General features: G+C 37.0%; 1 protein-coding gene across 1 annotated transcript; it reads right to left on the bottom strand.

The window, feature by feature from the left end:
* Positions 1-2,990: 2,990 nt before the first annotated feature.
* On the bottom strand, positions 2,991-21,295 carry wls (Wnt ligand secretion mediator). Its single transcript, XM_039677527.2, has 12 exons — positions 21,046-21,295; positions 18,091-18,366; positions 10,960-11,084; positions 10,626-10,787; positions 10,162-10,298; positions 7,565-7,733; positions 7,366-7,463; positions 7,182-7,245; positions 6,636-6,779; positions 5,891-5,974; positions 5,618-5,771; positions 2,991-3,879 (listed from the first exon to the last, which is right to left on the bottom strand). The coding sequence occupies exons 1-12, from the start codon at positions 21,149-21,151 to the stop codon at positions 3,770-3,772; spliced, it is 1,629 nt and encodes a 542-aa protein (XP_039533461.2). The 5' UTR covers positions 21,152-21,295; the 3' UTR covers positions 2,991-3,769.
* Between the last annotated feature and the right edge of the window lie 726 nt (positions 21,296-22,021).

The following is a 22,021-nucleotide window of genomic DNA, read 5'->3' on the forward strand; positions in this document are numbered from 1 at the left end:
TCGCCGTACGGCTTGACGTCATTGCCGTCGACCTTTCGAAGCCATCGAGCTGTGGAGAGAGGGAGGCCGCAGATTGTTGTTTTCCGCCTCTTTTCTCCCGAATTCTTCCAAATGCAGGCGCCCTCTTTCTGTGACCCTGGGAACAATCAATAATAGCAGAAATATTGTGGTTTTATGGGTTTTGGCCATGTTACTTTGGTACTGTCAGAATTTGTCGTTGTAATGATTTGTTTTCGCTTTACATTACGACACTGACAGTCACTTTATGAGATGTAGCCTAGGCTATTTGCACTGTTTCTGCGATTATCACCCACCTCTTGTCCTCACATTGTCAATGTGCTTAAATATCTAAGGTCTTACCAGTCACTCTTCATTTTTCCACATTTTAACTACTTGTTCACCATAATTATAATATTTTCTGTCTCACTTATGAAAACTATTTTACACAAACAAAGTTTAAGTCTCATTAGGAGCTAGAAACACCATACAGAAGGAACAGCCACTGCATGTTCTTAATATTTGACTCGTTATTTTATATCTAACTGTTTATTTGAGTGGGATTTAGTGAGAAAATAGGTGAAGCTGGTTATATTAAAGCAGGTGAATTCCTGTCATAATATAGAACAGATTAGTAGTGGTGTAACGGTACACAAAAATCACGGTTCGGTACATACCTCGGTTTTAAAGTCACGGTTCGGTACATTTTCGATACAGCAAAAAGAAAGAAATTCCAGAGAAATTTCCTATTTGTTTAAAGAAAAAATATTTTAAAATAAGTGTGAGTTTTCCTAGATCTTGAAACTTTCAGGTTTATAAATGGGGGTCATCTTTGAAGGATGAACAAATAATGTTTTAGTCATCACGTTAAAAATAACATTTAAATATATATTTATTTATATAATATTTGAATTTTGAAGTGCTGGAAAAAGATGTGTGAAGTACTTGAAAGCATTTCACCATTCCAGCCAAACTGGTTCCAGTTAGTATTACTATATTAAATCCATGGTGAATGTTGCTGGTCTGTGGACGAAAGTATAACTAGTTCATTCACGGCACAATGTTTCTCCTGGTTTCCATGACAGCGCTGTTTGATCTAATAGAGATCTACGGTTAATAACGGAGAAATGTGATTGCTTCTCACTAGATCTCGCAGCGATGTTATTACCTCAGTGGCGAATTCAAATGTTTTCTTTACCGGATCTCTTAGCGCTGTGAAGTAACAGTGTTGCTTGTTCGAGATCGGCTCGCGCTGCACAGATGTTGCTGGTCGGAACTGATAAACGATCCATGAAGCACATAACGAGTAGCGCAGTTTCGTTCTGCTTTCATTACGCTTGCCATTTGATGTTGCGCAACGTTGTGTTGGCTGCGTCAGCACGAATTTTGCCGGCAGGAAAAATGGTCCAAGCAATCTTTCGGTTTGTATGCGTACCGAACCGGAAGCCTCGAACCGAAACGGTTCAATACGAATACATGTACCGTTACACCCCTACAGATTAGGTATAGTACAAATAAATCCTTAACATGTAGACTTTTTTTAGTTTTGTATTATATGATGTCAAACTATCTTATCTTCCTGCAGAATTAATAGGAGTTGCCCACTCTGAAGCAGAAAACAAATCTATAGGGCAACAATCTCTTGCCCTATAGTTTACACTGTATAGGCTACGTTAGATATATGTTAGACCATCTCTATTATATTACACCAGTGGAGGACTAGTAGATTGCACCTGGTCAAAGAACACAGCAGGAGATTGTTGAGGCTGAAATAAACTGAAAGGCTGCTGTGTTGCAGAGATAAGCTGCAGGAAGAGGACCACAGCATACTAAGCAATGGAATAGTGTTGGCATGGGTTTGCTAATTTGAATTTTTAGCAATTTTATGAACTTTAATCTTTTTTTTATTATTTAAAAAAAATATTTTTAAATAAATGTATTTTTATTTAAGTTTTATTAGTAATTTTATTTAGTTGTCAAGCCTAATAGTTAAGTTGCCAAATTAAATTAGGTTATTTACGAAGCTTTTGCAAAAGTGCATTAGAAAAATATTAGTTTTTCTAAAAAATATTATACCTCAATCTTATCTCACTTTTCAACAGTTGGTTAAAAATGAAGCAGCCAAACTGTTATCAGGAACTAAGAAAAGGGATAATATTTCTCCTGTCTTTGCCTCATTGCATTGGCTTCCGATAAAATTAAGAGTTGCCTTTAAGATTATTCTTTTTGTGTACATGGCACTGCACAAAACAGCTCAGGACTATATTTGTGATCTCATTCAGCCATACACAGCATTCGTCTAAGTCATTAAAGCTATGATATGTAATTTTGTTTCGCCATTAGGGGTCACTAACCTCTTACAATAACAAAGGCGTAGATTGATTTCACAGTGATCAGCGGAATCATGGAACTTGCCATTATGCCGATGGATCTAATGTTTATGGACGGGTGAATACATTCATGTTTATTAACATTACACATTTGAACATCAGAGTCTCCATCATTCTAAAGAAAGACTCAATTTTATTATCTGTGATGCTGTGTATGTAAGCTTGAATAGTCTGTTTTATATGTATGTCTGTGTGCATGTGTGTATGTGTACAGTATATAACTTGATTTTTATGTATTTTTTCTTCTTTCTCACTGTAAAGCACTTTGGATCAACTATAGATGTGTAAAATTGTGCTCTATAAAATAAAGTTTGTCTTCACTTCTTATGAAATAGAATCCCATGAATATAAAAACTAGTTTTGACATTTAGAGTTCAATGTTTGTATCTCCATCACGACTGTAAACAAAAAAGTTGGTGCAGGATGCAGATTAAAAGTTTAAGTGAGATGATTTATACATGTGTGTTTTGATTGATACATTTGATGCATTTGTATTTTGTCTCTCAGTAAGTAGAAGTATAATTTTGAGATTTATTTTTGTACTGCTAAACATCCTACAGTCCTGTTCACCAGTTATTTAATAAGTCCCATTAACCAAACAAATCTACAATGTTTTTTTTTATTTAAATTAGCATAAAAAGCATGAAAAAACACCCTAAATTTCCACTTGATACAATCGGAAAAAAAAAAATCTTTTTTTTTTCTTTTTTTACAACACAGTGATACAATACAGCTACTAATGCTTTCATACAGATGAAAATAAGCACTTTATAAAAAATATATCTCTACATTGTAACATAGAACGTAGTGTTTGCCATTCAGAGCATAAGGACCGATCTATACATCACTTGACATCCACATCTTGTTCTGAAACCTTTGTTTGAACTCAGTTACTCACGTTATGTGTTCCACGGGTGAGTTTATATCTGGTGGGGAGTGTTTAAGGAAGTCGGATGAGGAAGGATCAACCGACAAAAACATACATAACTATACAGTATGCTAACAGTTTTTCTTCCTTGTTTTGTAATCACAAAATGAAAGGGGAAATGATGCTCTCAAAATATATCAATAGGAAACAATGTCCTTGTTTCCCTTTCCTCCTGGTTTTTAGGAGTACTTTATATTGGTCCTTCCAAACACCAGTGTCTTTGCGAGATACATGTGATAATTTCTCCCAGCACCACAAGATGGTGTGCAACTCCATTTTTCTACAGCTCGGCACAAGCAGCAACCTCAGTGGAACGGAAAGTCAAACTGTGAAAAAGGGGCTTAATATTTGTGAGGCTGTGTGTGAAATGAGGAAACCCACACAGGACTCCCAAGCGTATTGTTTGAACTTTTGAGACTCTGCTGGCTCTTGTTAAACTGGGTTAAGGTGACCGCTACTCTTGAGCTTCTTTCCCAGTCATTTTGTAGAGCTCTGTAGGACCATCCACATGTGTGATGGTGGTGGTCAGCTGAATGTCCTCTCCACTGTTTCCACCTTGATCGGCTATATGGAAGAAGAGAAGAGAGAAAAAAGTATCATGAGTTTGAGTATCAATGAGTTTTCAAAAAAAAAAAATAATAATAATAATAATATTGCTCCCCAGATGTAGATCTACATTTTGCTTAATTTCGCTCAGACATTTAACGGCGTGTACATACACGTGGAATCATTCGGACATTTAACGGCGTAGACGTACACACGGATAGCTCAAAATGCGTATAGATAACACGCTACTTGATTCGAAAGTGGCATGTAGGTTTACGCAAAAGTCATGATGTCATGTTGCCCAATCACAATAATTAGTTGTCAACATGTAAATCAGAAAATGGACTGGCAATTTAGTGAAATCCTCACAGCTGTGGTCTTGAAATAAAATCCAGAGTCCTCTTAGTCTTAGAACAAGACAAAACGGAGTTAGGAAATTGGAAAAAATGTTAGGAAATTGGAGGGTGACACATTTTACCACTGGCTCAATTTTTTCACCCATAAAAAGGCACAAAATATTGAAATAATTTTTGAAAAACACACTGAATGACTAATCTAATAATTAACATATACCATTTGGGAGCAAAGCAACGAAGAAAGTTTCAAGCATGACATCAAGATATTTATGGTTTTCATTACACCAGCCCAAGTAAGAAGCCTGGCCTAGATTAGAGGCACCCACTGCCGCCAAAGAGGCCCATTTCCCCAAAGGAAAAAAAAACACAAGCCCCACCTTTTCCTGGCACCAAGACGAGCTTGTCTTAAAACAAACCAAACACCAGGAGACTGTAAAACATGGTGCCAATTGAATGCCGTCGCAGTACTGCAGGTACTGATTTCTTTGTGCCGCAGACATGAAACAGCACAAGAGACATCTTTTTAAATACTAAAATTGATTTAGACAACCCATTCGTTTAGATACAGCAAAATAAAAACATTTTGGGGAGTATTACATTCATCTTTTTTAGGCTTCATGGGGCAAAACTGAGTGGTTTTGGGTGGGTGTGCCTCAAAGTGTAGTCTTAATTTGTCTGAAAACCACATAATTCTAATGTCAACATATTTAGGGTTGTATATGGGTTATGGGTCACATTTTTGCAACAAGTACGGTTTTTAATATTCCAGGGTGGTATAGGGCACAGAAATGTCATGTTATACCTACATTAATGTCCATATTGTCCAAATGATTATTATTTTAGTAAAATTGGCAATGCAAACTGAAGGATTGTGATCAAAGTTTACAATTAACGATTAAGTGTCCATTCGTCTGGTGACTAGCGAGGTACATGTAGCTGGAGTCTCTTTGATTGTGGTTGGTAAAGGTTGTAATTTGTAATAACCTATTGTCGACATGCAGCTTTATTCCATAAACGCTTTGTCATGAGTGATATAAAGTAGACATTGCAAAATCAGGACGTGCACTGTATTCTGACAAGTGTTAGACGCGTTCCTGTATTTTTCCTTGATCCTGGAACAACATTTCAGTCTGAAAATTGTGTCCAAAGTCCAAACCCTTCCCCTACCCATTCATTATTCCTAAAATCAGAGGGAAATGATATATGAATAACACTGATGTAGAAGCACCTAACCTTGGTTGCAAGCCACATAAACTATAAACTTGTCCCTCAAATCTGATTGAAATGTTGTTCCAGAATAAACAAAGATGATATTGCTCCAGGAACATGCTGCACTTGGTGAAATCAGGTTCTGCCAATGCAGGTGTCATACAAATTATTTTGCTCTTCAGGAATCCTACCGCTTGACTGCTCATCCCCGTAGCGTTTGTGAGACGGTGCATAGAGGAACATAAGGGCAAACACATAGAGGTTCCACATGCCGTAGATCCCAGTGAAGAAGGCGCTGTTCACCTGAACCGTGTACCCGCCCCAGTGCCAGTGACCCTCATTCACCTGTTAACATATCACACGGACATAACAATGACCATCATCTGAATGAATCCATCCACCTACTGTATAATCTACCATGAAATATCACGTTGAAACAGATTTAGTGGATAAATAATCTATACCTGGCTTATGATGAAGAAGATTACAGTCATGGCGGCACATGCCAGCGTGACCAACATCAGGAATTTGAAGCGGAAGATGAGGCCCTAAGATAATAAGAATGAGAAAATCATCATTAAAAGAAACTCAAGCTATAAAAATGCAAAATGGTAAAATTAACACATGGAACTTTAAGTATTTTAAAACTTATAACAATTATACATAATTGACATTAAAGCTGAATTTAATAATACTACTACTCTATTTAGGGTCCGTAAGATTTTTCTTTCTGAAAGAAATCACACATTTTATTATACATTATAGACGCATTAAACTGATGAAAAGTGGTTTCATACAAAAGTTTTCCAATTTAAATAAATTTTCAACAAAGAATGCTTAATATTTTTGTGGAGCCTGTAATATGTTTTTAAAGCATCATTGATCATCATCAATCAAATCAAGTCATAATTTTAGAATGATTTCTAAAGGATCATCTAACACTGAAGACTGGCATGATGATGCTGACAATTTGAAAAATATAGAACAGAAAACAGTTTTAATATTTCACAATATTAGTTTTACTGTATATTAGATAAACTAAACGACAACAATTTAGGACACAGTTATCATTCAGCAGTCAGTTTATTAGCATAAGCTACCTTTTTAGCTCATTTCCAAACTTGTTTGAGCACAAACTACTTTTGGGTCTTCAACCAGAAAGCTCAATAGTCATAAAAGCTAACACTATCTATCTAAGTTACACATTACCTCATAGTGCAGTCGACGAGCCTTAGTCATAGCAGGTAAGGACGACCTTTTCCCGCTGACGTTTCTGAACACTTGGAATACCATGAAGCACAGGAACAGGAAGTAGAGACATGCACAGATTCCTGCTACAATAATGAAGGCCATCTGCACCAACCTCAGTTAAAGTCATAACTTTATTATCCCTCTGGGGACCAAGGTGTATTTGGGGTTCTTGAGATGTTCTGACATGCCCTGACATTTGTACTTTTTTCTGTTGCTTATAAACATATTAATGGCACAGGTGAAATTACACTATATTTAGCACAAACAGGGCTACCATAATACTATTGTGCTGATTTCTGTACTTGTGTGATAGTGTTGTAGCATGCATGGTGTTAAGACATCTTCCAGTGGATCATCGTTTAGTCTAGACGGCTTTACTACATGTTAAGACCAGAATACAAGACTGAACACAACTGGGTTTTGACCATCAGCCACCATCATGAAGAGTTTCTCTTCAATTAAGAAACATCTGTACCCACACAGCCCACACTTTCAGAAGGATACAGCCAGCTCTGTCCCAACATCTGAGGCCCAGATACTGTAGAAAGGATTCTTCAGCTGTACTCCTCTAAAAAGTGAAGAAAAAATATTGTTTACCCAGCAACACAAAGCACTAAAGAACTCGAGTTAGATGGGAACTAAAGAGTTTCTTCATGCAAAGAATGCGGGAAGTTCAACGTTGGCTCACCTCTCACACATATCAAAGATGAAGAGGCAGAATGAGCCAAAAACAATGGGTCCAACCTGTTTCCAGTACACAGAAAAACGGTTTCTCTCAGTCTGGTCCTAGAAGAAAACAACAAACGAAAGCATTATAGTAATAAGTAGGTCTCAAATGCTTCCGCAGTCTTCTATTGCTTGGACAAAAAGGAAAAATTGGCTCCAACCATGAGATGTTCTCCACAGAAGATGATCCAGAAGGAAAGCAACATGGCATAGAAGATGCCCTGACGGATGTCACCAAAGAGCAGCATCCAGGTCCAGTCGAAACCCACTGAGAACCATTCCACTGGGATATTGATGAAGGTCATGGAGATTCCCAGAGCGAAGATAACCCTGAAAGAGAGCAAAGTGTAGAGATAGGATCATTATCAATATACTAGCAAAGATCACTATATTACCAACGTATATTTGAGAAGATTAAAAAAGTAGAACCAAGAAAAATAAATAAATAAAAAAGGTCAAACAAATTTGACTCCATTTTGCTCTTTGTTCTCTAGTGTTCAAAAGGCAGGCATGCTAGGACAAGCTAGAAGACCATTAGGTGAGACTGAGATGGGGTGTGACAAAGACATGAATCGCATTCCAGGCTGCCCGATCGGGGCAGAAAGAGACCACATTGTGTTGGAATGCTGGGAATTTCCCATGAGTTCAACTCTGGTGAGGGTGCGAACTATGAAGGTGCATTTTGGTTTTTCTGCCGGTGTGAACAAAGCAGCTTTTCAGCTGTTGAAAAGTAAAACTTGATATAATGACAAGTGATCCCACAAAGACAAGGATACATTTTTTTTAAACTTTAGTCTAAAACATATGTACAAAGTTCACTGAAAAAACACAGTTTTTAAGGTACACTACCATTCAAAAGTTTGGCCTCAATAAATTTTTTTTTTTTTTTAGAAAAAAGGCATTAAATTGATAATACTTAAAGACTGTTACACAAATACAAGGTTCATTCATCAAAGAATCCTGAATAAATGCATCAGAGTTTCCAACAAAAATATTAACCATTTTCAACATTGATAATGATAATAAATGTTTCTTGAGCGGCAAATCAGCATTTTAGAATGATTTCAAAAACTAAAAGAACTACAGGGAAAAAACTAGGCATTTAGCTTCCTCTTAAACATCAAGGGCACAAAAAAAGCAAGCTGTGAAGTGCAAGAATGCAAGACAGCACACATCCATGACGTCAACTTAAAAAGCTGTTCCCTAGAGACGCGTGTAACTCGCACACACGGTCTCTCTGTCGGCTCCGCTGGCACGAAGCAGCATTCTGGCATCATTCCAACAAAAAGAAAATCAGCGGGGAGCTCGTGTCACATATTCTTAGACTTCACTCTTTGAGATGTAAAAAGGGATTCTAGTTTCATCTTGACACTTAAGTGGAACAGCATGCTAGTGGGCTCGCCAAAGCTTTTAAAACATGAAAGAATAATTGTATCCTGCCTGTGAGTCACACAAAGTATGACTGCCTGAGAGCTTATGGTCCTCTGGGACTGCTAGTGCCAAACCAGAGTGAGGGAGCAATGGATAGATGGTGCATGTGTTGTTTTGTTTGAAAAGTAGTGAGATGTATTAAAAATTATTTCAACAGGAAATATAGATTCCTAAAATAGCATCAAATCACACACTGTTCACGGAGTAATGCATTTTGTATTGAGATATTAAATGTTAAATGCATTCCTGTAGCTCAAACAATTGAGCCAAGGTCATGGTTCAAAGCACTGATTTCACGCAGCTGCCATTTTGAAATCGAAAGCGAGGCTCCGGTGGGCAGAACCCCGGAAGTACAGATAGACAACAATGTCCTGGACTACCAACCTGAAGCTACTACCACGATTTACACTATTGGATGTTAATATCCAATATAGGATATGTATATAGTTTGTTCCTGCTTCTTTTTTTTACGTTCTGAATTATATATATATATACAGTATATATATATATATATATATATATATATATATAAATATTTTATTTATAAATTAATTTAAACAAAATGTACATACATTTCTTTAATACTTTATACAGTATATAGTCTAAAGTAATGTATGTACATTTTTTTAGAATAACTAATTTTTAGTTAATACTTTATATATTGTATTATTTATATTATTAATATTAATTATTATTAATAATAATTATTATTATTATTAATATTTATACTTTATATAAATATTAATACTTTTACTAATTTACATTTACTACATTAAACACAACAATACGCCATCAAATCCACGACTCTCCTATGATTAAAATCGACACTTCCGGTTTTCTTCCCACCGGAGCGACTTCAAAACGGCGGCTGCGTGAAATCAGCATATAGTCAGGGAAAGCATACATTGATAAAATGCATAACAAATGCAATGGAAGTTGTTTTGAATGAGAGTGTGCATACTATACACATATATTTGTATAAAATATTTATCATCTGAATTAACCTACTCTGAAGCCATATTTAGAGACCAGAATATCACAGACTTAAGAGATGACTCATTTGGCCAGTAAGCAGGCACCTAGCAACCACATAGCAACACTGAAAAAACAACTCGTAACCCCCTTCAACCAAATAGCAATGCCAACCACCCCAACCAGAAAATGTTAATAATAAAATGTTTCCTTTAGTCACACCAGTGTGAGGATCTAAGTTCTCATATATTTCTTCATTCCATTGACCAGTAAACTAATAAAACCAGAAACATTATCAGCCTATGTTAACATTTGACCTAGAAGCCAAGTTTGAGTGACAGAAACATAGCTTTACTTTTCCAGCAGGACGGGTGGCCTGGTCATCTGGGTGATTCTCTTCCAGTACCAGATCATGATAATGAGGATGCTGGGAGTGAGGAACGTCTTCATGGCAAACCAAACCTTGGTGAAGCCACCGTTTTGATGAATGCCCTGGAAAGTTACATTGAGAGGGACATTATAGTGACATCATGAGAAACACATTAAGGACACTTAATTGATGGGCATGGCTGTTTGCTGAGAGTCAAATAAGAAGAGCAAGGCAAACAAAAGTGAAGATTAAGAGGTGATGCAGTCCAGATGTCTTCAGTCCACTAACATTTGTATAACCATTGGCCTGTCCAGAAGTGTGTGCCAATTATAACAAGCCGAGACTGGGCCAAAATCCTCCCATGCAAACAATGCTCAAACAAAACCAAAGTGAGTTTTAAACACGCATCCTATGACTGTATTAATCAAAGTCACAGTCTGAAAACTCACCACAAGACGGATGTCTTTGATTTCTCCAATCCCAATGTTGACTTTTTTGCGTTCATTAACAGGTAGCCGGATGTTGAGGAGATAGTACTTATGAGCCACGCTGCCAACCTCCATAAAGGGCAACAGGTCACAATCATAGTAACGGCCTTCATTCTCAGAAGTCTGAAGAGAAAAAAAAGTGCTTACAGAGACTGAAGGGAACTAGTCATGTATAAGCTAGACTCAATTTGAGAATAAAATCGGTCAACAACAAGCCACAGCCTTGTAGAATGGACACTTCCAGTAAGTGGTGTGTTTGGATCTGGAATGGGTCAGAAATGACTAGTGCATTTACCTTGGTTGCAGTGAAATTGCAGCTCAGTTTGCGATGTTCAATGGAGTGGGCCATCTCAGTCCATTCACTCAGGGTGCTGTCTCTGTAGGCCAGACCAACGTCCATGGTGATCAAAGCTCCATCATCTACACACCAACATCCAACACACTCACTTCAGTTTGAAATATCAGAACGATTCTGCACTTTAACCAGTACCAGTGGCTGCATTATAATAATCAATTCATATAATTGAATATTAACCCATATAACTTATTTCCTTCTGCGCAACACAGAGGCGATTGTTTTTTTTAAGAATATCCTGGCCAATTTTTTTTCAAATTATGAAAGTAAATGAGGAGTCTCAATCTCCAAAAGGTAAATAAAGTATTTGTATGACTAAAACCATATCCATATGACTCATTTTCCAAGTTAATCCAAGTTCCCTGAAAACATAAAACAGCAGCCAATTTAACTGTGAATGAGTTCTGAACTCCTGTCAAGCCATTTGCGACAAAAATGATACACACTTAATATGGTTATTATGGTAATCTGAAAACAGAGCAAAAAGAACTGATAGGCAAGTCTTCGGCAAAAACCGCCATATTTGAGAATAAGATATTTTCAAATATTTAGACTAAGAATTGCACTCTTGTAAAAAACTTAAAATTCAACTTCGTTAAGAATATTTCCATGAAACCGGCCCCTGAGTTGTAAATTACTAATTTATCCCAATGTTGTGACCTAGATCAAATCGATTCATTGAAATTATCAGATTTCTAAGTGAATATTAAATTCAGTCACTTACTCACTCACTCATTGTCTTAAAGGGCAAGAGTCGTGTGAACCATTTTTACTGGTCATTGAAAATTAACATTATTAGCTCAAATTCTCGTTTTGTGTTCCAGACAATAGTCAATGACATGCAAAACCATGAGGGTGAGTACATGAAAGACTTTTAATTTGAGAACTTATCTCTTCAAAACCGACACATCTGAAAAAAATGAAATGAGTGCCTGCACTGTAAAAAATATTGTTGGTTTAACTTAAAAAAGTAAGTAACCTGGTTGCCTTAAAATTTTAAGTTCATTGAACTGGAAAAAGTGAGTTAATACAATGAAGGAGATTAATTTAACCATCAGAAACTCAAAATTATATGTTATCAGAACTAAATAAATTATTTAAGTTGATTTGACAAAAGAAAAAAATGTTGTGATTACTACACTGTAAAAAAATATTGTTGGTTTAACTTAAAAAAGTAAGTAACCTGGTTGCCTTAAAATTTTAAGTTGATTGAACTGGAAAAAGTGAGTTAATACAACAAAGGAGATTGATTTAACCATCAGAAACTCAAAATAATAAGTTATGTCAACTAAATAAATTATTATAAAGTTGATTTGACAAAAGAAAATATGTTGTGATAACAAATCTTGAAAATATTTTTTACAGTGTGCTGACTGAAGAACAGCAGTGGACATTTATACACAAAGCCAAATGCAGACATGTGAAATGACAGATTCATAACAGCTCATACCATTCTCATAAATAAGCCCTGTCATCGTTGTGTGGCTAAAAGTAGTTCAAGGTAACCTGGGAGCCATTTAATCTACAGACACCCTATTCAAGTCAATCATAACCTCACAGACTGGCATTTTCATAAATGTTCAAAACTTGGGATTTGTCAAAGTATTAGAGAGTCATGTGGTGTGATTCTCCTGAGCTTTGGGAAAGCAAGAGGTAGCTGGCAAAGGGGCCGGTGGTTTAGATCGCCTTGCACAGCCCTGTGTGTTCCACTTCACCTCTCTAAAGAGATCCTTGTTGTGTTATGAAACAAGCTGGAGAGCACTAAAGAGAATTCCTGGACGTGGAGGACCGAGCTTTATGGGGGGAGGGGCAGGAGGTAAAGAAAGGCAGAGAACGGCAGACATTATTAGCCCGGTCCTCTCTCCTCCAGCGTGTCTGCAGTGGCCCCCACCTACGAGCGGCTGTGCCAAAGAGCTTTGAATGTCAGCTTAGCGCACACAAACATTCCGCCCGGGTGCAGCGCGCATCACCCCGGCAACTAAGCCATTTCAACAGCTGTGTTATTGCTGGAGACCGGCCAAACTGTTGCTGCTTGGGCCAGAGAGATGAGAAAGCGAGAGACAACGGCACTCCATGGAAAATGAAGCAGAGGGGCTGGTGACAGGGGCGTTGCTAGAAGCTTTTTGAATAAAGTTTTTTTCTGTGCACCTGTAGAAGAGTAGACATGTCTGAAAATAGGCTTTCCTATTCATTGAGCACAGTCATTTACATCACTTGAATTGCTTAAAACTTGAAGGCTGATTGGAACCATAAGCAAAAATATCCTGCGCATCTTCTTCAGTCACACACCTCTCGCTGTGCTCCTCCTCCTTCACTTTTCCCTGTGGAACACTCGACTTGCGGCCAGTCAGACGATCATAATACAACGTTGTAGTTGAGAATGTATCATTTAGTTGTTAGTAGATCCAATTTACATGGCCTGTGCTCCAGTGATGATCAACCTCTAGAAAAACCTCTGGGGGGTGATTGTGGTTTATTTGACCCCCTCCTAAACGTTCCTAAAAATTTTGATCCAATTTATATCTAAACTAATCAAATTATATAAATGTATATTACTATAATTCTAAAGAAAAAAATGTTTGCCTAAAATTTGCTGTTTAACCAACATGAGGATTTCCTAGCCTTGTATCTAGATTCTGACGATTCTTTTGTACAAAATCAAATCAATATTTTTCCAAAACCCTTGAGATGGTACATCGACTTATAATAGGTTAAATGACAGGTCTGCCATAGCCTGACAGTGTCTGTATTGCTTTTACTGGCACTATGTAACTTTGGGGAGTGGGTAGGAACCAAAGCACAAAAAGAACTACAAAATTCGACTGCTTTACGGCATACATCACTTCCCCCAATTCCTCAAATTCCGACGCGAGAACCCAACAAGCGTTGTTGTTTTTGTTTTTTTTACCTCTGTATGCTGTCATGGCTGAAGCAGCAAGTAAAACCAAGAAGCCAAAGGTTTTGTCAGAGGACAGTAGAAAGAGAAAAAGGGAGAGTGGCAAAATAAAAGGCTGGACGAGGATCAATATTGGTCCAGCGTTATCCATCCATAGGGTACGCCAAAATGAGCTAACGAGTGATTTTTTTAAACTAATACCATTTTAAAAACATTAATTCGTAATACTACTACTCCACAAAAACGTAACCAAGTCCCCCGACTACGGTCTGGTGCATCAATCGTCCCCCGCCTAGCAAATGTGAAGTGCGTCAGAAACAGAGCGCGCGATCAGTTTACTGTTGGTAATGTGTTGTGTAGCTTCTTCCCTCGCTGCATCCAATGTAGACAGCATTGCTTTCTTTTGAAGCATCCCCGTAGAGCCGGGGCGGGCAGCTCGAGACGTGAAAGTATACCGATTACCGAGTTAGGTAGGGACTACATTCTTGCAAGTGAACAATACATGATTAGATGGACAAAATAATCGATCAGGACAACTATCTTATGTCTGCAGGCTGATAGTCATGTTTGTTACTTATTTTTTTGGTGAAAGTGTCTTGCCTCAGACTATAATGCAAATCGATTTTTCAAATTTTCGATTTTTTTAAATTTCAGATTTATCTATAGTAGCTTGATGTTATAATATAGACGATATGGCTATTACCAACCACACAAACATTGAATTGAATAAGCATATCCATTATGTAAAACAGTAGCCAATAGGCTAACGTTATAAAGACGCTGGCTTGTAAACGTGAGCTATGCAATCTTTTGACGTTTGAAAAAAAAAAAATAAAGCCCATGAAACTATATTCATAAGACATGCTGAAATATACGCCAATGTACCTGGGATGAAGACATTTCACACGCAACACTGGAGTCTGCCCAAGATGTGAGAACTCCTTCCTTCAGCAGAGTTCGGGGGTATCGCTTGTCAACAAATGCATGCCTGTATTCCCTAGTGTAACCATGACAGATTTTACAACAGTAGTAGAAGACAATACTGTTTCCCAACTGTAGGGGGCAAAATTTCAAAAGTAACATAATGCTGCTTTAATGAGATCGTTTCTGCCTAAATTAATACATGATATTAGCAAACTGCATTTTTTCATTTTATCTTAGAACTGTGCATTTTTGACATAAGGACATTACTTTGACACAGTCACCTCTGATAAAAGATTACTGCATTTTTCTGTAAAGCTGCTTTGAAAGGATATGTAATATGATATGCTATAAAAGTGAAAACATACTTGAATTGATTGAATGTCATGACGCAGTCACCACAGTGGTTGGCCAAAATTTATCTCCAGAGTTTCGGTTACACAAAATGTGTTTAAGGAGTTTGCATTGCTGTCTTTACCCATGTAACACACCTCTCACTTTTTCTTTTTCTGTACAATGTTACTTTATCAGAATGAATTGACTTTGCAAACATTGCACAGTAGGCCTGTGATGGGTGAATGTGGAGTGCCAAATGAATCCCTGCTAGGACCTTATTAGAGGAGAGCGTTGACAGTCTGTGAGGTCTTGCTCAGAGAACAGGACACACACAGAGAGAAACAGCTCTGGCAGAAGATCACACAAGACTCGTGGTAAACACATAACATCTGGCTGAGGAGGATCTTTTAGGAGAGCGCGTTCCAGATGGTGCTACAAAAACCTGAACAACAAAAATAGTTTCTTCAAGTGCCAAATGCATAAAGAATAATGCAGTGTATAGTGAGAACGTTGTGCCAAACAAGCGAAAATGTATATTTTTTGCTGGTTTATGCACAAGCACGTGCTTCAGGGTGGAGTATATAACAGCAGGAGCATGGTGGCCTCCTTCCACACTAGCAGTTAACGTGTTAAGAAACCAAAATGACTCCTCCTACATTTCTCAAGACATGAATAGCCAAATGTTCTCCTGCTGCTAGAAGGAGCCGATGTTCCGCTCACTTTCCCAGACTGCTCTAGCTCAACAATGGCTCTTCATTAGTGGCCAGTGTTATCCGCTTAATCCCGTCTTTGAAAGGGAAGACTTGAAGCCGTTCCAGATCCACACCCTCCCACAACCAGATGATTTTAAATGGCAACAGTACTATGCAAGTCTTCACGGCTGGAACCAGTCAGGTTCAAACAAAGACAGTAATTTGACAAATCAAGAGAAAGTGTCAAGAACCACCTGATTTAAATAAGAAATTGTGATGGAATGGACCCATCTAATAAGCTCAGATTTTAAAAGACTTAATTTAGTGTGCACTAATCCAGGTACATTTAAAAAAAAAACATCTTTCTCTCTCTTTTGACCTTCTCTCCACACTGACATGTCTTTTTGTCCTGCAAAAACTGTGCTTTTTGAAGACACACCAAGTGGATACATATTAAAAGCTGTTTTCTCGTTGTAGTGTGGACTTTAAAAAATTAAGTTGTTTTTAAATGAATAGATCTCTCTTTATAGTGGTGTGTACCTGCTGTGTGCTATTCATTTTCCTTCATGTTAGATTCCTGCAAAGATGACAGAAAATGTACTCACAATTGCTGTCCAGTGGAAAAAACAAGTTGACTGGGGATGTACGATATGAAAATGTTGGCCAATTCGATAACTCATTATATTTGAAAAAAGCCAATAATCGATATATTGGCCGATAAATTTTAATTCAATTTTTTTCATAATTTTTGAGAGCCTGATTACAAAAGCAAAAGTCTCACCATGTCCAAAGCACCTTAACGTGATTCAAATATACAATACAGTAGCCTATAGTGAACCAGTGTACGATTCATTAACCCCGCTCACACCCCCTTTTTTGAATAGACATGAAAATGCAAATTTTGAACTTAAATGGTTGTAATTCAAGAATGCTTTGGAATATACACATAAAGAAGACATTCGGCAGATTTTTGTAGAAGTTAAATAAATTAAGTGAAACAGAAAAAAAGTTATAGGAGTTTTTGAAAATGTACATATTTTATATAAAATGTATATTTTAAAAAACATGTTGGACTCTAAAACTGCAAAAAAACAAAACAAAAAAAAGCCCCAAATTTTATTTTAGGTTTATATCTCAAAAATTTAGCTTTCAGTATGATTTTGTTTGGGTGCAGTACCAAACGTTTTCACTATGTGACAATCAGACTCCATTACTGCCCATATAAGGGCGCCTCCATTTCCATATGCGGTTTGAGTGATCTGAAGAACTATATATTTCCACAATTTTCATACAATTTATGAAGTAGACATCCTCTTCAGAAGTAGTATAGGAAGTCTGGCAGATTTTGATACAAATTCAAATTAATTTGATATGATTTTCATGTTACTATTTCAAAATAAAGGTCTGAACACGCCTTAGGAGTATGAAAATAATCTGATTGTAAATTGAATTGATACCATGGATAAATAAAATGGAATAGTCTACTCACGGACAATAATTAAATAATTTTAATTAAACCGTATTGTTAATAAAAATATTAGGAGAAAAAAAAAGTGCTAGTTATTGTCGACAATAGTCAACAACACTATTTTCCTTTAATGGAGTGGTGACCTGGGCACACCAGTAAGTGCTACTACTAAAATGATTGTGCCAGAAGAACAGTATGAGACCTTTGATCTCTCAGTTACATCTCAGTGAGCTTTTATGACGTTTTATTTGGGCACAGTAGTGTGGACCAAAAACTTTAGGAAAACGCTAGTGTGGATGGACAGCTTTTGAAACGAAAACGTTGATTTCATATGCATCTTTGGATCAATGTAGAGAAAATCTTAATCTTAAAATCTTAATTCATGAAATGGCAATGAAACCAGATAGCAGGACTACATTCCTTTTATTATCCTCCAATTGTCTGTGTCAAAGCCTAGAGCATTCCCCCCCTACCTGCAAGCTGACTAAATCCTTATTGAGGTCCCTCAGGCTCCGACTACAACAGTGAGAAAACAGACCATCCATCATTGTTAGTCCTCTCACAGCATGTGAGAAATCCAATCTACTTTTGGGTGAATAGAATGGGAAATTCCTCTGGGTGTTCATTTGTCCCCCTCCTACACTTTCAGCAAAATAGCAATGTTCTCATAAGCTTAAAAACCATATGATGATATCATGTTTTGATGAGCAAAATATGACCTGCTTAAACACATACAATCACACATTTTCATTACTTACCGATCGGGTTTTGCATTTTGAATGCAATGTCAAGCTGGAGGATAACCAACATGAACTGGAACCAGGCACTCATCTCTCTGTTGGGCAGAGGAATGTGGACCGCAAACACAATGTTATTGGCTTCAATTCTCTTGGCCGTGGCTTCATCAAAGTCTCTGATCTTGCTGCACTGGTCGGGGCCCCATGGCATGAACCATTTGGAGCCCTTATGGTGGGTCTTCACGGTGTCCACACACTTAGTGGCCAGGTAGTGGACGGCGGTGGTGGGGCTTGGAGCTGCAGAAAAATATTTATATTATAAATGTTATGAATAATTACAGAACAGTCTGTCAAACAAGTTATAATAACTTGAGATATTTTGTGTCCATATTTTGCACATAAGCAAAATCTATCGGCATTTTACATAGAAGAACCGTTTTGAATTGCATAGAGCATTTATATATGAAGAGTTCAGATGCAAAAGCCTCTAAGTGCCATTTGAAATTTTCTTCTAGAATGATCATTTTTATCAAGCTTGTATATTTAAGTTCAGTGATCTCACTTTAATGGCAATGATAATTACCTATTAATTGTTATTTAAGTGAAATTACTGAACTTAAATATACAAGTTTGATAAAAAACCATCATTAAAGAAGAAAATTTCAAATGGCATTTAGAGGCTTTTGCATCTGAACTCTTCATATATTAATATTCGATTTATATATTATTTTCTCATTATTGCTATTTGATTGTCCTGAGATGATCACTTATATAAAAATATATGTTTGATTTGCAAATAAAATAAAGTCATACAGAAATCCATAAGTGCATATCAAGCTAAAACAATGGGAAAAGACCAGTGAATATGAAAATTAATACTTTTATGCAGTACGGGTGCATTAAAAGTAACAGTAAAAGACGTTTACATTGTGTTACAAAAAATATATTTCAAATAAATGCTGCATGGTCCTTTGAACTTTCTATAGTACCCTGAAAAAATGTATCAGTTTCCACAAAAAATATGAAGCAGCACAACTGGTTTCAACATGGATTAGAAAATGTTCCTTGAGCAGCAAATTAGAAACATTTCTGAAAAATCATGTAACTGGAATAAATTAAAATTACATCTTATTGTAAAACATATTCAAATAGAAAACAGTTCTTTTAAAAGTAATAATATTTCACAATATTATTGTACTGATCAAATAAATACATCCTCAAACTTACCACCACCATATTGTGAATGGTAGTGTATAATGGAAAAAAAAGCCCCTAGACAATGAATTCAAGACTTGTAAAGTGACTCTCTGATAAACTCTTGCTAAGAGGCGGTCATTAGCATGAGAAAAGTACGGACAGGCTTCCTCCACCATTCAGGAGGCTGGTCCTGCTAGTTTGTTAAGTATGAGTCAATAGATCCCTTCCTGGGTCATTGAGGACATCTGAAGTGACCGGGAAGTGTGAGATAATGTGAAACAGCCTTTGGCTTGAGGACACTGCTCAGGTTCGATTCCAAACAGTGTGAGGAAATCAACATTAAAATGTCCTCAATATTTTAAAGGCTTATACAATTACTCTGTTCCTGTTTTGAGGGGTACAAGCAACAACCCTGTTCCTGTGAACTGTATTGAGCAAACTAAATTTGCTAAACTAAACCTCTTTCAGTTCAATTATTCATTGACCCACAATCCTGAGAACAAACCCTCTTCAAAATACCACCATAAAATAATGGTCGCCTTTCGGCCCGGTGACCCCATGCCGTGTTTAAGATGTCCAATAACAGGGGGAGCAGTGCGCCTTTCTACTCAATTACCCAGTCTGCCACCAGCCACCAAACAAACACAAAAGAATCCCGCTTCATTAAATCAATCGCAGGCAAGAATGGCCAAAGCAAGCTAATTTACCACCATTCATCCCACATTCTGCAGGAGATCCAATAAATGATTGCCTTCCTATCAAAACCAGAAGGAAGTCTGAGGTTGCGAAGAGGAAGTGTGGATGTGTTTCTTCAATAGTGCAAAACAGAACAAGCTACATGGAAAAGAATACTCAATTTTAAAATAGAAGGGAATATCTGATCGCTGTACAGTCAAAAGGGGCATTGAATAACATTGGTGAGGTCGGCAGGAGCTGGAAGAGCCTGTGGGAGCTGAGGGCTTGTCTGTTCAGATGTAGGATCAAAGAAAACTTCTAGAGATGCACCTCGTTTAACCCTTTCTTGGCCCTCACTGCAGAATAGAAACAAGTTAATTCACTACACTTCACTAAAATAAACATAAATGGAAATGTTAGCTAGCTTTGTCTATTGTTTGAACACAGAAAACTGTCTATAACATCATGCTTTGGTTTTAATTTAATTATGTTTCTTAAACGTTGTACTAAGATTTCTCCTGAATTTAATAAGTCTAACTTTAAGTTATAATGAACCGCTATTAAAAAGTTGTTTCAAACATAAAATGTGCGCGCAAACCACGCGCAAGTATATACCCAAAATCTCGTAATAATTACCAAGCTATTTTTTAAACAATACTGACCGACAAATAACACTCTTTCACGGTTAAATATCCAAGCTCGAGTGGGTTTAAACAAACGGAGTCTTTCTCGGGCTAGTTCCTCAAGGGTTTTCAGGTAACGTTAGGCTACCCGGGGAAAACAAGAAACTTCAGGGCGCAGAAGTATCGAGTAAAACTAAATGTCGTGTATATTATATCGGCTCTCAAACTTAAAGGCGGAAAGCTAACGTTAAAAGCAGCAGCACAAAGACTGCAGCAGTCGACGGGTGAAAATAAGCGCCCATCTTTGACACTACTGTAACAAAGCCATTCCGTAACTTTTCACTCCTTGCCATTAAGCAAGTAAGACTTATTTTTTGCTAGAAAAACACACCGGAACGAATGACTAAAACACTGTGCAGCAAAAAGCCATAACTTAAACCTAGGCGGATTTGTAAAAGTAGCTAACGTTAACGTTACTCACCAATCAGTCCTCCGACCATAAAGGAAAACGCCTGGAATAAAAGGAGAATTACTCCCACAATCACCAACTTTTTGGTGCTCATATTCTCAATAATTGCTCCAGCCATTTTCAAAGTGTCTCTTTCGCTAGGATTGAATGTAAAGAAACGAAAGTCACTGCATCCAGGTGGACCAGTGCGCTGTCCGAGATTAAGTGCGCGACACGGGCTGTGTCCCAAACCCCCAGTGAACTGCCCGAGTTGCGCTCTTCATAGGGTACAATCTGGGAAAGGGGATGACCACGTGACCCACCCTGCATCAGGAACTCAGAAGAAAAGGGTGCACGTGACGTCATGCCAGACTCCTGGCACAGATGCACAAAACTCAAAGCTTTTTATTGGCCACAGTGTGCAAAACAGCAGTGGTTGATTTTATGCTTTCAGCATTTTTAGTACATAATCATTTTAAGACAAAACATTTGTCATATCTGTGATAATCTCTATGTTAATAATATTAATAAATTGTATTATTATTACTAGAACAGTGTTTATTCTTAAAAATATCTGATTATATCTTAAAATAATGATAATTCAAGCATAATAATAATACAAAGTAACACATATTTTGTATTTATCACATTTTTTTGTTTTGTCAAATCAACTCAGATAACAATATTTTGAGTTTCTGAGAATTAAACCAATCTCCTTCATTGTATTCACTTAAATTTTAATTAATTTTACTTCAATTAACTCAAAATATTAAGGTTACTTATACCCTCCTTTTTAAGTTAAACCAACAATCATTTTTACAGTGTAATAATACTAATGTACCGTATTAGTCTTCGGGTATTATTGACCCGGAGAAGATTTTCTTTTTCCCAAAAATACTAGTTAATGTTATCGCATTGGACTGAAACTTAGTGACTTTCTTCACAAAGGGTATAACAACTTTTCAAATTTTTAGAACATTTTTAGTCCATAATCATTTTAAGATAAAAC

The sequence above is a fragment of the Pimephales promelas genome, chromosome 5 (genome assembly GCF_988280905.1).
Source record: "Pimephales promelas chromosome 5, fPimPro1.hap1.1, whole genome shotgun sequence".
Lineage (NCBI taxonomy): Eukaryota > Metazoa > Chordata > Actinopteri > Cypriniformes > Leuciscidae > Pimephales > Pimephales promelas.